This window comes from Salvelinus namaycush, unplaced genomic scaffold, assembly GCF_016432855.1.
Source record: "Salvelinus namaycush isolate Seneca unplaced genomic scaffold, SaNama_1.0 Scaffold1472, whole genome shotgun sequence".
NCBI classification, from domain to species: domain Eukaryota; kingdom Metazoa; phylum Chordata; class Actinopteri; order Salmoniformes; family Salmonidae; genus Salvelinus; species Salvelinus namaycush.
Genome location: NW_024058200.1, coordinates 1 through 14349, shown reverse-complemented (window position 1 = coordinate 14349; position 14349 = coordinate 1). Strand labels below are relative to the sequence as shown.

The window sequence follows — 14349 nt, the reverse complement described above, 5'->3', positions numbered from 1 at the left end:
AGCACAGCGAAGAGCTTCTGGCAAAACGCAGGAAAGTGCTGTTTGAATGAATGCTTACGAGCCTGCTGCTGCCTACCACCGCTCAGTCAGACTGCTCTATCAAATCATAGACTTAGTTATAACATAATAACACACAGAAATACGAGACTTAGGTCATTATTATGGTCGAATCCGGAAACTATCATCTCGAAAACAAGACGTTTATTCTTTCAGTGAAATACGGAACCGTTCCGTATTTTATCTAACGGGTGGCATCCATAAGTCTAAATATTCCTGTTACATTGCACAACCTTCAATGTTATGTCATAATTACGTAAGATTCTGGCCAATTTGGCGGCCCAAACTGTTGCATATACACTGACTCTGCGTACAATCAACACAAGAGAAGTGACACAATTTCACCTGGTTAATATTGCCTGCTAACCTGGATTTCTTTTTGCTAAATATGCAGGTTTAAAAATATTTACTTCTGTGTGTTGATTTTAAGACAGGCAATGATGTTTATGGTTAGGTACACATTGAAGCAACGATACGCACCGCATCGATTATATGCAACGCAGGACACGCTAGATAAACTATTAATATCATCAACCATGTGTAGTTAACTAGTGATTATAATTGATTGATTGATTGTTTTTTATAAGATAAGTTTAATGCTAGCTAGCAACTTACCTTGGCTTCTACTGCATTCGCGTAACAGGCAGGCTCCTTGTGGAGTGCAATGTAAGGCAGGTGGTTAGAGCGTTGGACTAGTTAGCTGTAAAGTTGCAAGATTGAATCCCCCGAGCTGACAAGGAAAAAATCTGTCGTTCTGCCCCTCAACGAGGCAGTTAACCCACCGTTCCTAAGCCGTCATTGAAAATAAGAATGTGTTCTTAACTGACTTGCCTAGTTAAATAAAGATTAAATAAAGGTGCAAAAAAAATAAAAGTCGGCCAAATCGGTGTCCAAAAATACCGATTTCCGATTGTTATGAAAACTTGAAATCGCCATAATTAATCGACCATTCCGATTAATCGGTCGACCTCTAGTTTGTGTATGTGTGTGTGTCCTCGTGTGTGTGTGTGTGTGTGTGTGTGTGTGTGTGTGTGTGTGTGTGTGTGTGTGTGTGTGTGTGTGTGTGTGTGTGTGTGTGTGTGTGTGTGTGTGTGTTTGGCTTGGTGTGTGTTTGGCATAGTGTGTGTGTGTTTCTCATGGTGTGTGTGTGTGTGTTTTGTCATGGTGTGTGTGTGTGTGTGTGTGTGTGTGTGTTTCTCATGGTGTGTGCGTGTGTGTTTTTCATGGTGTGTGTGTGTGTGTTTCTCATGGTGTGGGTGTGTGTGTGTGTGTTTCTCATGGTGTGGGTGCGTGTGTGTGTGTTTCTCATGGTGTGGGTGTGTGTGTGTGTGTTTTTCATGGTGTGTGTGTTTCTCATGGTGTGTGTGTGTGTGTTTCTCATGGTGTGGGTGTGTGTGTGTTTCTCATGGTGTGGGTGTGTGTGTGTTTCTCATGGTGTGTGTGTGTGTGTGTGTGTTTCTCATGGTGTGTGTGTGTTTCTCATGGTGTGTGTGTGTGTGTGTTTCTCATGGTGTATGTTCTCCCCACAGCTGCTGGACATGAAGATCTTTGTGGAGACTGACTCAGACATCCGTCTGGTGCGTCGGCTGCAGAGGGACATCACAGAGCGTGGCCGGGACATCGACGGCGTCATCAAACAGTACAATAAGTTTGTGAAGCCCGCCTTTGAGCAGTACATCGAGCCAACCATGCGACTGGCTGACATTGTGGTACCACGCGGTAATATTTGGAACCAGCACACACAGACTGACGTAGTAAAAAATGTATGACCATGTGCTCACACACATACACACACACACACACACACACACACACACACACACACACACACACACACACACACACACACACACACACACACACATTTGCTTACACATATTCTCCCTTACATTTAGACATTCAGGGGAGAACTTCCACTTAACTCAAATGTTGACGTAGTAATGCATTGACGTCAATTGGAGACAACGTGAAAAGTCAACTTAGTCCCCTGAACCATTATAATGTACACAACATAATATCATCACTGTCTAATGTCACTTCCCCTTCCTGTGTGTGTCGTATACTGGCAGGAGGAGGCAACATGGTGGCCATAGACTTGATCGTACAGCACGTCCACAGCCAGCTGGAGGAGGTGAGAGTTCCTCCCTTGATCTCTCCTCATACTGTATACAGCTTGACAGATCTACAGCTAACCAGACTGATACCAGATCTACAGCTAACCAGACTGATAACAGATCTACAGCTAACCAGACTGATACCAGATCTACAGCTAACCAGACTGATACCAGATCTACAGCTAACCAGACTGATACCAGATCTACAGCTAACCAGACTGATGCCAGATCTACAGCTAACCAGACTGATACCAGATCTACAGCTAACCAGACTGATACCAGATCTACAGCTAACCAGACTGATACCAGATCTACAGCTAACCAGACTGATACCAGATCTACAGCTAACCAGACTGATACCAGATCTACAGCTAACCAGACTGATACCAGATCTACAGCTAACCAGACTGATACCAGATCTACAGCTAACCAGACTGATACCAGATCTACAGCTAACCAGACTGATACCAGATCTACAGCTAACCAGACTGATACCAGATCTACAGCTAACCAGACTGATACCAGATCTACAGCTAACCAGACTGATACCAGATCTACAGCTAACCAGACTGATACCAGATCTACAGCTTTCCTGCTAACCAGACTGATGCCAGCTCCATTTCCCCCTCTAGTGGAACAAGAAAGCATTTTCTGTAATAGCTCTACATTTCATGATTTCCTGAGAAAGATGACACAAAATGAAGAATATACTAAATTAAGTATAGATTTAAAAGCATGACCAGGGGCGTTTTGCTGTGTGACTTGTGGTACATGCACTAATAGCTAGCAGGGTTGGTGTGTCAGTTCTATATCAATTCAGGCGACGGAAATTAAATTCCAGTTCACAAATTAAAATAAATGTTTTCTGTTCCTGAAATTGAATTTCAGTTCATTGCCTAAAGTTGAACAAATTGAAGTGTAATCGCTTCCATCCCCCATTACCAATGAAGGCATGTGTTGTTATTGTGGTGTTACTTATTTGACACGGTACTATTGACCTTGCCCCACCTGCACACGGACTCTCATACTCCTCCTTCATCCCTCCAACTCCTCCCTCTATCCCTCCAACTCATCCCTCTATCCCTCCAACTCATCCCTCTATCCCTCCAACTCCTCCCTCTATCCCTCCAACTCCTTCCTCCATCCCTCCAACTCCTCCCTCTATCCCTCCATCACACAGCGTGAGCTCAGCGTCAGGTAGAGTAGCACAACTCTTTACTGTACCGCCGAACCCCTCTCCCCCACACCCCAGTTCCCAGATGGAGGGCAAGAAGAGGGGGGCACAAAACATGAGTATGTAGAAGTTGCCCTAAATCCCTGATACAGGGTCAGATATCCTTATCTGTTCCCAGATGTGGTTACGGGCAACTTCTACATCGAAGCCACGAAGCCAACATCCTCACTCTCCAACTGCTTGCTGCTGTTACACAGAATCAACCCCAGAAGCCCACCTTGTCAATGACTCATCCAGTACAGTGAAGGATGTAACAGCATCGATGGGAAATGGGTCTTCCATTACAGGTAGCAGTAGTAATTGGCATGTCACCGCGTGTGACACCACATACGCTGTTAAAACACGCGGTAGAAAACAGAGATTTGAGAGACTCTCTGCCCTTTGACAGACACGCCACACGTCACTTCTGTGTTTCTAACGCTTCTATGTGCAGCAGGCAGTTGATTGGAGGATGTTGCTTTTTCCTCTACCTTACATACATGATGGCTCACACACAACCACCCGCTGCATTCTGTGTCTAAAAATAATCTACTGAGACATTTTCACTGACCTCTCAGCTCCAGAGAGAGAGAAGAAGAGTGTGAGATAGAGAAAGACCGTTCTTATCACACAATCTAAAACCTCTGTTTTCTATACCTATTATTAAAAGCTGAGTTTTTCCATTGAGTATGTCGGCCACAGCAGATCAGAGCGAGAGAGAGAGGAAGTGTGTTTGGTGTCTGTCTTTAGACACAGGATGTATCAGGGCCTTTGAGCTGTGAGTCGTACCTCTGTGCTTTACCTCTGTACTGCAGAGACACAGTGTAGGTGTGACAGCTGAAGCCAGCCTGAGAGCAGCCCACGTGTACACACGACACACAATGCCACAACCGCTGACGGAATTGTAGTGACCATTGTTACTGAGTGGACTAACTGAGTTGAACTATTATTTGTAAGTTCATGAAAAAGATTATTTAGCAACTTTGTATGGCAATTTGTCTTGGTCTAAGGAATTGTGAGGACTGCAGTGGATTCAGCTGTCACACAGATCACTGTATCACGTGATCATACCTTTATTTACCCAATGTTGTCTGTTTCTTTTATTTTCTTCCTCTTTTCTGTTGTCGTCGTTGTGTGTCTCTGTCATTGTGTGTCTCTGTCGGTGTGTGTCGTTGTGTTTCGTCCAAACCCTCTTCTCTCCATAGAGGAAACTGCGCTGGGATATGTGAGCAGATTTGCTTATGATTTATCTGTGTTTGCATTTTCTTTCTTTTAAAGTTCGGTATCCCATAGGAGTTTTGTTTTTAGAGAGTGAAATGGTATCACAGCTTGGTCTTTGTATCTCAAGAGTGTGGGGATTTAATGTGATATCACTCAACTCAAGGCTTGCATGACCTCAATTCTAATCTTTGGCAAGACCAGGGGTTTGTTCAGTTTGCTTAAACATTTGCTGCGTTGCGTAACGTTGCGCTTGCTACGTTAGGCTTGTACTGAACGACATGTTTCCCCAAAGTGCTCTTCAACGTTCTTGAACAGACTTTGAGGGACGTGTGCTCCGTTTGGTGGGTGTGGTGGGATGTGGCTTGAAGCAATAAGTGACGTATTTAAAGGGCAGCGGCCATGCTGATAGCATTCCCCAACCAACAACCCAACCCCTCCCCGTTTTTCAACTGGTTGTTCAGCACAGCACTGTTTCCATGTAGTTGAATATTGCATTAAGTTTCTTTGTACTGAACGCAGCCCAGAACTCATTGTGTTGTATGTTTTAAAGTCAGATTCTAGTCCAAAACTTAGTTTGATTGTTGTTTTTTTTAAATCAGCCTGTGTTGATCTGAATTCAGGAGTTGGGCTTTCTTTGAGTTGGTGTGTGTGTGGGTTGGTTGGTTCTTTTATCCTTGTGGGGACCTCAAATGCCCCAAAGTCCCCACAAGGACAGTAAAACAATGAACATTCTCGTGGGGACATTTTCCACATCCCAATGAGGACAAAGGCTATTTTAAGTTTAGAGGTTTAGGGTTAGAGTTACAATTAGGGTTAGTGGTTTGGGTTAAGGTTATGGTAAGGATAAGGGTTAGTGTGAAGGGGTTAGGGGAAATAGGATTTTGAATGGAAATTCATTTTAGATCCCCACAAGGATAGAAGAATGAACGTGTGTTTGTGTTTGTATGTGTGTAATCACATGGGATTATGACAACACAACGAGAACAATTAAGAGAACACGGCTTTCTTCATGTTCCTCAGATTACGTGTTGAGAGTCTCAAATGAATCAGAACCAAATCACTGTGTTTACACCACCATTAGTACCAGAGGACACTAGATCCAACGTTTCCTGACTAGTTTCACGTTCATTTATTGCACATTGATCAATGTTGTAGGAATTAGTTGTTGAATGAATTAGTCTTTCAGCACTCACTGTAGAATCTAACTGCATTGAGACCAGAACAGTAGCTAAAAACGTCAAACGCTCTCTGTGATTGTCTCTTAAAGCTGTTGTATAATCCCACTAAGGCAGACAGTACAGTATCGGTTCAGTGATGTTAACTGACCTGTATCTGCTCTGCCTATTTTAATCTAGTGTGTTTTTATTGTGTGTTTTTTAGAATTCTACTACCCACTAATCAATATTAACACCAGTGTGATGAATACTGTTTAAGATGTGTGTGTGTGCGTGGGCGTGGGTGCGCGCTGGTGTCTGCTTATTTTGTATGTGTGTTTCAAGCCTGTGACTGTATGTATGCACCCTACCGCCTATTCCAGTGCTCTTACATCCACCCGCCCTTTCTTTTCCCGGTTGCTATGGTTACAGGGCGGCCCTTGCCTCTGCCCACCAGGCCCAGCCCCTCCCCCAGACCCTGAGTGTTCTGGAGAGTACGCCCCAGGTCAGGGGAATGCACACCATAATAAGGTATACACACTGGATACTGTATACACACTGGATACTGTATACACTGCATACTGTATACACGCTGCATACTGTATACACTGAATACTGTATACACTGGATACTGTATACATGATGCATACTGTATACACGCTGGATACTGTATACACACTGCATACTGTATACACACTGCATACTGTATACACTGGATACTGTAGACATGCTGCATACTGTATACACGCTGGATACTGTATACACACTGGATACTGTATACACTGCATACTGTATACACGCTGCATACTGTATACACTGAATACTGTATACACTGGATACTGTATACACACTGGATACTGTATACACACTGGATACTGTATACACACTGGATACTGTATACACACTGCATACTGTATACACACTGGATACTGTATACACTGCATACTGTATACACGCTGCGTACTGTATACACTGGATACTGTATACACACTGTATACACACTGCATACTGTATACACGCTGCATACTGTATACACGCTGCATACTGTATACACGCTGCATACTGTATACACGCTGCATACTGTATACACGCTGCATACTGTATACACACTGCATACTGTATACACGCTGCATACTGTATACACGCTGCATACTGTATACACTGGATACTGTATTTTATTTATCCTTTATTTAACCAGGTAGGCAAGTTGAGAACAAGTTCTCATTTACAATTGCGACCTGGCCAAGATAAAGCAAAGCAGTTCGACACATACAACAACACAGAGTTACACATGGAGTAAAACAAACATACAGTCAATAATACAGTAGAAAAATAAATCTATATATAAATGAGGTGAGATAAGGGAGGTAAAGGCAAAAAAAGGCCATGGTGGCGAGGTAAATACAATATAGCAAGTAAAACATTGGAATGGTAGATTTGCAGTGTAAGAATGTGCAAAGTAGAAATAATGGGGTGCAAAGGAACAAAATAAATAAATACAGTAGGGGAAGAGGTAGTTGTTTGGGCTAAATTATAGATGGGCTATGTACAGGTGCAGTAATCTGTGAGCTGCTCTGACAGCTGGTGCTTAAAGCTAGTGAGGGAGAGTGTTTCCAGTTTCAGAGATTTTTGTCGTTCGTTTCAGTCATTGGCAGCAGAGAACTGGAAGGCGAGGCGGCCAAAGGAGGAATTGGCTTTGGGGGTGACCAGAGAGTATAACGACTACCTCTAGTACTAATGTATAACGACCCACTATACTACTAGTATAACTACCCCTAGAACTAATGTAGAACGACCCACTATACTACTAGTATAACTACCCCTAGAACTAATGTAGAACGACCCACTATACTACTAGTATAACTACCCCTAGATCTAATGTAGAACGACCCACTATACTACTAGTATAACTACCTCTAGAACTAATGTAGAACGACCCACTACACTACTAGTATAACTACCCCTAGAACTAATGTAGAATGACCCACTATACTACTAGTATAACTACCCCTAGATCTAATGTAGAACGACCCACTATACTACTAGTATAACTACCTCTAGAACTAATGTAGAACGACCCACTATACTACTGGTATAACTACCCCTAGAACTAATGTAGAACGACCCACTATACTACTGGTATAACTACCTCTAGAACGAATGTAGAACGACCCAATATACTACTAGTATAACTACTACCTCTAGAACTAATGTAGAACGACTCACTATACTACTAGTATAACTACGACCTCTAGAACTAATGTAGAACGACCCACTATACTACTAGTATATCTACCTCTAGAACTAATGTAGAACGACCCACTATACTACTGGTATAACTACCTCTAGAATTCATGTAGAACGACCCACTATACTACTGCTATAACTACCTCTAGAACTAATGTAGGACAACCCACTATACTACTAGTATATCTACCTCTAGAACTAATGTAGAATGACCCACTGTACTACTAGTTTAACAACTACCTCTTGAACTAATGTAGAACGACCCACTATAATACTAGTCATGTATTTTACTAACACAGCCCAGGTCAGGGGATGCACACCATCATCAGGTATCAGTAATAACCACTGCACTACACACTACTCAGTAAACCTACTAACTGATCTAGAGTCAGATAATAACACAGGTAGGTCAGAGCATAAACATACTGTAGCAAACATTCACTTCCACAATGTAGGTTGAGTGCGACTACATGGTCCATAGTGTCTATTTTTATTTGTCTGGCCCCTGACTGTCTTTCATCTGTCTGGTTCCTGACTCTTTTATCTGTCTGGTCCCTGACTGTCTTATCTGTCTGGTCCCTGACTGTCTTTCATCTGTATGGCCCCTGACTGTCTTTTATCTGTCTTGCCCCTGATACTCTTTTATCTGTCTGGTCCCTGACTGTCTTTTATCTGTCTGGTTCCTGACTATTTTATCTGGCTGGTCCCTGACTGTTATCTGTCTGCCCCCTGACTGTCTTTCATCTGTCTGGTCCCTGACCGTGATTGTCTTTTATCTATCTGGTCCCTGACGCTCTTTTATCTGTCTGGTCCCTGACTGTCTTTTATCTGTCTGGTTCCTGACTATTTTATCTGTCTGGTCCCTGACGGTCTTATCTGTCTGGTCCCTGAGTGTTTTTATTTGTCTGGTCCCTGAGTGTCTTTTATTTGTCTGGTCCCTGACTGTCTTTTATTTGTCTGGTCCCTGAGTGTCTTTTATTTGTCTGGTCCCTGACTGTCTTTTATTTGTCTGGTCCCTGAGTGTTTTTATTTGTCTGGTCCCTGAGTGTTTTTATTTGTCTGGTCCCTGACTGTCTTTTATTTGTCTGGTCCCTGAGTGTTTTTATTTGTCTGGTCCCTGACTGTCTTTTATTTGTCTGGTCCCTGACTGTCTTTTATTTGTCTGGTCCCTGACTGTCTTTTATTTGTCTGGTCCCTGACTGTCTTTTATTTGTCTGGTCCCTGAGTGTCTTTTATTTGTCTGGTCCCTGACTGTCTTTTATTTGTCTGGTCCCTGAGTGTCTTTTATTTGTCTGGTCCCTGAGTGTTTTTATTTGTCTGGTCCCTGAGTGTCTTTTATTTGTCTGGTCCCTGAGTGTCTTTTATTTGTCTGGTCCCTGACTGTCTTTTATCTGTCTGGTTCCTGACTATTTTATCTGTCTGGTCCCTGACGGTCTTATCTGTCTGGTCCCTGAGTGTCTTTTATTTGTCTGGTCCCTGAGTGTTTTTATTTGTCTGGTCCCTGAGTGTTTTTATTTGTCTGGTCCCTGAGTGTCTTTTATTTGTCTGGTCCCTGAGTGTCTTTTATTTGTCTGGTCCCTGACTGTCTTTTATCTGTCTGGTTCCTGACTATTTTATCTGTCTGGTCCCTGACGGTCTTATCTGTCTGGTCCCTGAGTGTCTTTTATTTGTCTGGTCCCTGAGTGTTTTTATTTGTCTGGTCCCTGACTGTCTTTTATTTGTCTGGTCCCTGAGTGTTTTTATTTGTCTGGTCCCTGAGTGTCTTTTATTTGTCTGGTCCCTGACTGTCTTTTATTTGTCTGGTCCCTGAGTGTTTTTATTTGTCTGGTCCCTGAGTGTCTTTTATTTGTCTGGTCCCTGAGTGTCTTTTATTTGTCTGGTCCCTGAGTGTTTTTATTTGTCTGGTCCCTGAGTGTCTTTTATTTGTCTGGTCCCTGACTGTCTTTTATTTGTCTGGTCCCTGACTGTCTTTTATTTGTCTGGTCCCTGACTGTCTTTTATTTGTCTGGTCCCTGAGTGTTTTTATTTGTCTGGTCCCTGACTGTCTTTTATTTGTCTGGTCCCTGACTGTCTTTTATTTGTCTGGTCCCTGAGTGTTTTTATTTGTCTGGTCCCTGAGTGTTTTTATTTGTCTGGTCCCTGACTGTCTTTTATTTGTCTGGTCCCTGAGTGTTTTTATTTGTCTGGTCCCTGAGTGTTTTTATTTGTCTGGTCCCTGACTGTCTTTTATTTGTCTGGTCCCTGAGTGTTTTTATTTGTCTGGTCCCTGACTGTCTTTTATTTGTCTGGTCCCTGACTGTCTTTTATTTGTCTGGTCCCTGACTGTCTTTTATTTGTCTGGTCCCTGAGTGTTTTTATTTGTCTGGTCCCTGACTGTCTTTTATTTGTCTGGTCCCTGAGTGTTTTTATTTGTCTGGTCCCTGACTGTCTTTTATTTGTCTGGTCCCTGAGTGTTTTTATTTGTCTGGTCCCTGACTGTCTTTTATTTGTCTGGTCCCTGACTGTCTTTTATTTGTCTGGTCCCTGACTGTCTTTTATTTGTCTGGTCCCTGAGTGTTTTTATTTGTCTGGTCCCTGAGTGTTTTTATTTGTCTGGTCCCTGACTGTCTTTTATTTGTCTGGTCCCTGACTGTCTTTTATTTGTCTGGTCCCTGAGTGTCTTTTATTTGTCTGGTCCCTGACTGTCTTTTATTTGTCTGGTCCCTGAGTGTTTTTATTTGTCTGGTCCCTGAGTGTCTTTTATTTGTCTGGTCCCTGACTGTCTTTTATTTGTCTGGTCCCTGACTGTCTTTTATTTGTCTGGTCCCTGACCGTCCTACTTCTTCTGCCCAGAAACAAAGAGACAAGCAGGGATGAGTTCATCTTCTACTCGAAGAGACTGATGCGTCTGCTGATTGAACGAGCTCTTTCCTTTCTTCCCTCAGAGGTACGTATGACAGAGAGACAGAGCGATAGAAAGGCTGCTCTGTTCTACTGTACCTTAACGTTCATACTCAAAGAGCATATTTGAACGGAGTTTCATTTAGAAAGAGATGAAAAGATGGAGGGAGAAGAATTGAGTGATGGAAAAATGGGGGTAAGAAAGATGGAAAGAGAGTAAGCGATGGAAAGAGCATGAGAGGTCAAGATTGCGAGATGGTGCGAGAGAGAGAAAAAGAAGAGAGAGAGAGCAAAAGAGAGAGTCTGGCCTCTGGAGTATGGAAACTGTCAATCCACCGCAGTGGAAAGTTCTCACTATAAAACCAAAAAGACACACACATACCGCGACTGCACAAACACAACATATCACTTGAATCGCACAGCAACTACAGTACACTGTGTATGTACCACCCACTACAGCTAGAGCTGTTGGAGTAAAGAAGTGTTTTATTGATTGTTTAGTGTGGCCAACTGAACACGCACCATGGGTTCGTTGTCTTGAGGTCTGTACTCATAAGTTCATCCTCCTCTCTCTCTCTCTTTCTCTCTCTCTCTCTTTCCACAGAGCCATATAGTTCAAACACCGCAGGGAGAGGACTATGAAGGCAGGGCTTTCCACGGGAAGAGGGTGAGTTGAGCTTTCTTTTTCTTCCTGCCTGTTTTTCTATCCATCTCTCTCACTTTCTCACTTTCCCCTTCCTATTCACTTGTTGCTATCTCTCCATTTCAGCCGTCTAGTTCCCTCTGATCAGAAAACTCAATCTGTGTGATTCACATTAGCTTTATATAATAGCATATTTCATCTGTTATTAGATGTTAACTCAGTCCTGTGTATTTATCAGCCAGTGTTGTCATGATGAACAGTATAGTATTACTGCTATCATGTTCTTGTTGTTAAATGTACTGTACTCAGTTGTCAGTCAGTATGTTATAAATCCATGAACCTGGTTTCTCTTCTGGTTTTCCATAGATCACTGGAGTGTCCATCCTGCGAGCGGGAGAGACCATGGAGCCAGCTCTCCGGGCAGTGTGTAAAGATGTCCGCATCGGGAAGATCCTCATCCAGACCAACCAGGACACAGGAGAACCAGAGGTATGGATCTGGAAAACACACATGCTTGAAGCTTTGAGTAGGACTGCAGGACCTGACCAGGGAAAAGTTGGAGGCATAGTTATAGCCTTTTTGTCTGTCTTTCATTCTTCCCTTCATCCCCTCTTTCCTCCCTGTCCCTCCCTCTCTCTCAGCTGCATTACCTGCGTCTGCCTAAGGACATCGGTGAGGACCATGTGATTCTGATGGACTGCACCGTGTCTACTGGGGCTGCTGCCATGATGGCCGTACGAGTCCTACTGGTAGGTGATTCTGATGGACTGCACCATGTGTACTGATGCTGCTGCCATGATGGCCGTACAAGTCCTACTGGTAGGTGATTCTGATGGACTGCACCGTGTGTACTGAGGCTGCTGGCATGATGGCCGTACGAGTCCTACTGGTAGGTGATTCTGATGGACTGCACCGTGTGTACTGATGCTGCTGGCATGATGGCCGTACGAGTCCTACTGGTAGGTGATTCTGATGGACTGCACCGTGTGTACTGATGCTGCTGGCATGATGGCCGTACGAGTCCTACTGGTAGGTGATTCTGATGGACTGCACCGTGTGTACTGATGCTGCTGGCATGATGGCCGTACGAGTCCTACTGGTAGGTGATTCTGATGGACTGCACCGTGTGTACTGATGCTGCTGGCATGATGGCCGTACGAGTCCTACTGGTAGGTGATTCTGATGGAATCTGATGATGCATCTCTCTCCGTGTCTGTCTGTGTGTCTTGTGTAGGACCATGATGTCCAGGAGGATAAGATCCTGTTGGTGTCTCTGCTGATGGCTGAGATGGGGGTTCACTCTGTGGCCTACGCCTTCCCTCAGGTCCAAATCATCACCACTGCCGTCGACAAGAAGGTCAACGACCTCTTCCACATCATACCCGGCATAGGTGAGAAAAGAGAGAGAGAAAGGCAGTGTGTGTGTGTGTGTGTGTGTGTGTGTGTGTGTGTGTGTGTGTGTGTGTGTGTGTGTGTGTGTGTGTGTGTGTGTGTGTGTGTGTGTGTGAGAGAGTGTGAGAGTGTGTCCATGCTCTGCTTCAAACTCTGATCTCTACTGTTCTTTGTCCCTTGTGTGAAGGAAATTTCGGTGACCGGTACTTTGGCACGGATGCACCCCCAGAATGGAGCGATGAGGAGATGGATGAGCCCAGTTACTGATGGGACAATGGGCAGACCTATTTGAATGATTCAGGGGTGCGCCGTTTGGAGGATGATTGAGGAATGTGCTCTTCACCCCACTGGGCAGCTACGTACACCCCCTTATTCTGGGGACCAAAGAAGACACCCTGGAGTACTAGAGCACCTTGAATTTCACTCAGATACAGAAAATGAGTCAAAGATTAACAAAGGACAATTAATATATACATTATATACATGCAGTTTTTGTATATTTCTATTTGAGTTTTATGCCAATGCAGCTGTAATAGAAAATGTAGTAATTTTTGTAATGTGAATGTTTGTTTGTAAAATGTTCTATTTTTGGTTGTTTGAATTGTGTGTTTTGAGGGTCCAAACCTTCATATTTTTAACTGTGGATTACAACATTCAATAAGAGCTCATTGCAAAACACACTTTTTTTATTTCTTTCTCAGAGCTTAATTAACCTTTCAGAATGCAATCCAAAAAATACACAGCCATATTGTTCATTCTCTCTGCTCATAGAAAGTGCTTTCTTTCAAGGAACACTTTACCGGAAAATTGTGTAGGCGTAACTTTTTAACTCTCTGGTTTCCCCTCTTCTCTGCTTTGTAGCTACTGACCAAACCACAGTCTTGCAAAATGTTAACACTTAGTCCTCTTTTCACTGCAAGGCCTAAATATACTCCCACATCCTGATCTACCTGCTAGTCTACCTGTGAGTGGCTCCTCCACCCATGCCCCGCAGTTCGGTTAGCCTTGACCGTTTTCATTGCCCTTAAACATCAGCACTTTATTCATGAAGGTTCCTCTGTCTGGGAATGATTCTGGGCCTATGCTGCCTATCATAATGAGGCCTTACAATGTTGTTGTCATGCTTAATGTTTCCTAGTGATATCGGCGTAGGCTACACCACCTAGACCTACATTTAATTTGTGCTTTGTCTGCAACATAGAGACGAGAGAGACGGAGAAAATATACAGGAAGGATATGGTGGTTGTCCTCTTCTCATGGAAACTAACCTTGATATCTTCCATCACTTTCATCACTAACCCACCGCTGACACCAAGAAGGCGGTGGGGTAAATATAGGATGACACTGACTTAACCGGTAGGCTAATGGGCTATAAAACAAAAAAGTTTTACAATTCAGAATAGGCCTACAGTTCTAATGAACTCTGCG

The 14349-nt window shown here is 43.4% G+C and overlaps 1 protein-coding gene across 3 annotated transcripts in view; it reads left to right on the top strand.

The window, feature by feature from the left end:
• Nucleotides 1-13599, top strand: part of LOC120036767 (uridine-cytidine kinase-like 1) — a 54147-nt gene extending 40548 nt beyond the window's left edge. The window contains exons 6-15 of one of the 3 annotated variants that reach the window (XM_038983134.1): nucleotides 1587-1776; nucleotides 2127-2188; nucleotides 4590-4609; nucleotides 6192-6290; nucleotides 10839-10932; nucleotides 11491-11553; nucleotides 11896-12018; nucleotides 12171-12278; nucleotides 12764-12920; nucleotides 13109-13599. In XM_038983134.1, the coding sequence (XP_038839062.1) occupies nucleotides 1587-1776; nucleotides 2127-2188; nucleotides 4590-4609; nucleotides 6192-6290; nucleotides 10839-10932; nucleotides 11491-11553; nucleotides 11896-12018; nucleotides 12171-12278; nucleotides 12764-12920; nucleotides 13109-13188 (996 nt within the window). In that variant the 3' untranslated portion in view covers nucleotides 13189-13599. Of the gene's footprint in view, nucleotides 1-1586; nucleotides 1777-2126; nucleotides 2189-3351; nucleotides 3369-4589; nucleotides 4610-6191; nucleotides 6291-10838; nucleotides 10933-11490; nucleotides 11554-11895; nucleotides 12019-12170; nucleotides 12279-12763; nucleotides 12921-13108 lie in introns of all 3 variants that reach the window. The other 2 variants (XM_038983136.1, XM_038983135.1) reach the window with 2 other exon arrangements.
• The last annotated feature ends 750 nt before the right edge of the window (nucleotides 13600-14349 follow it).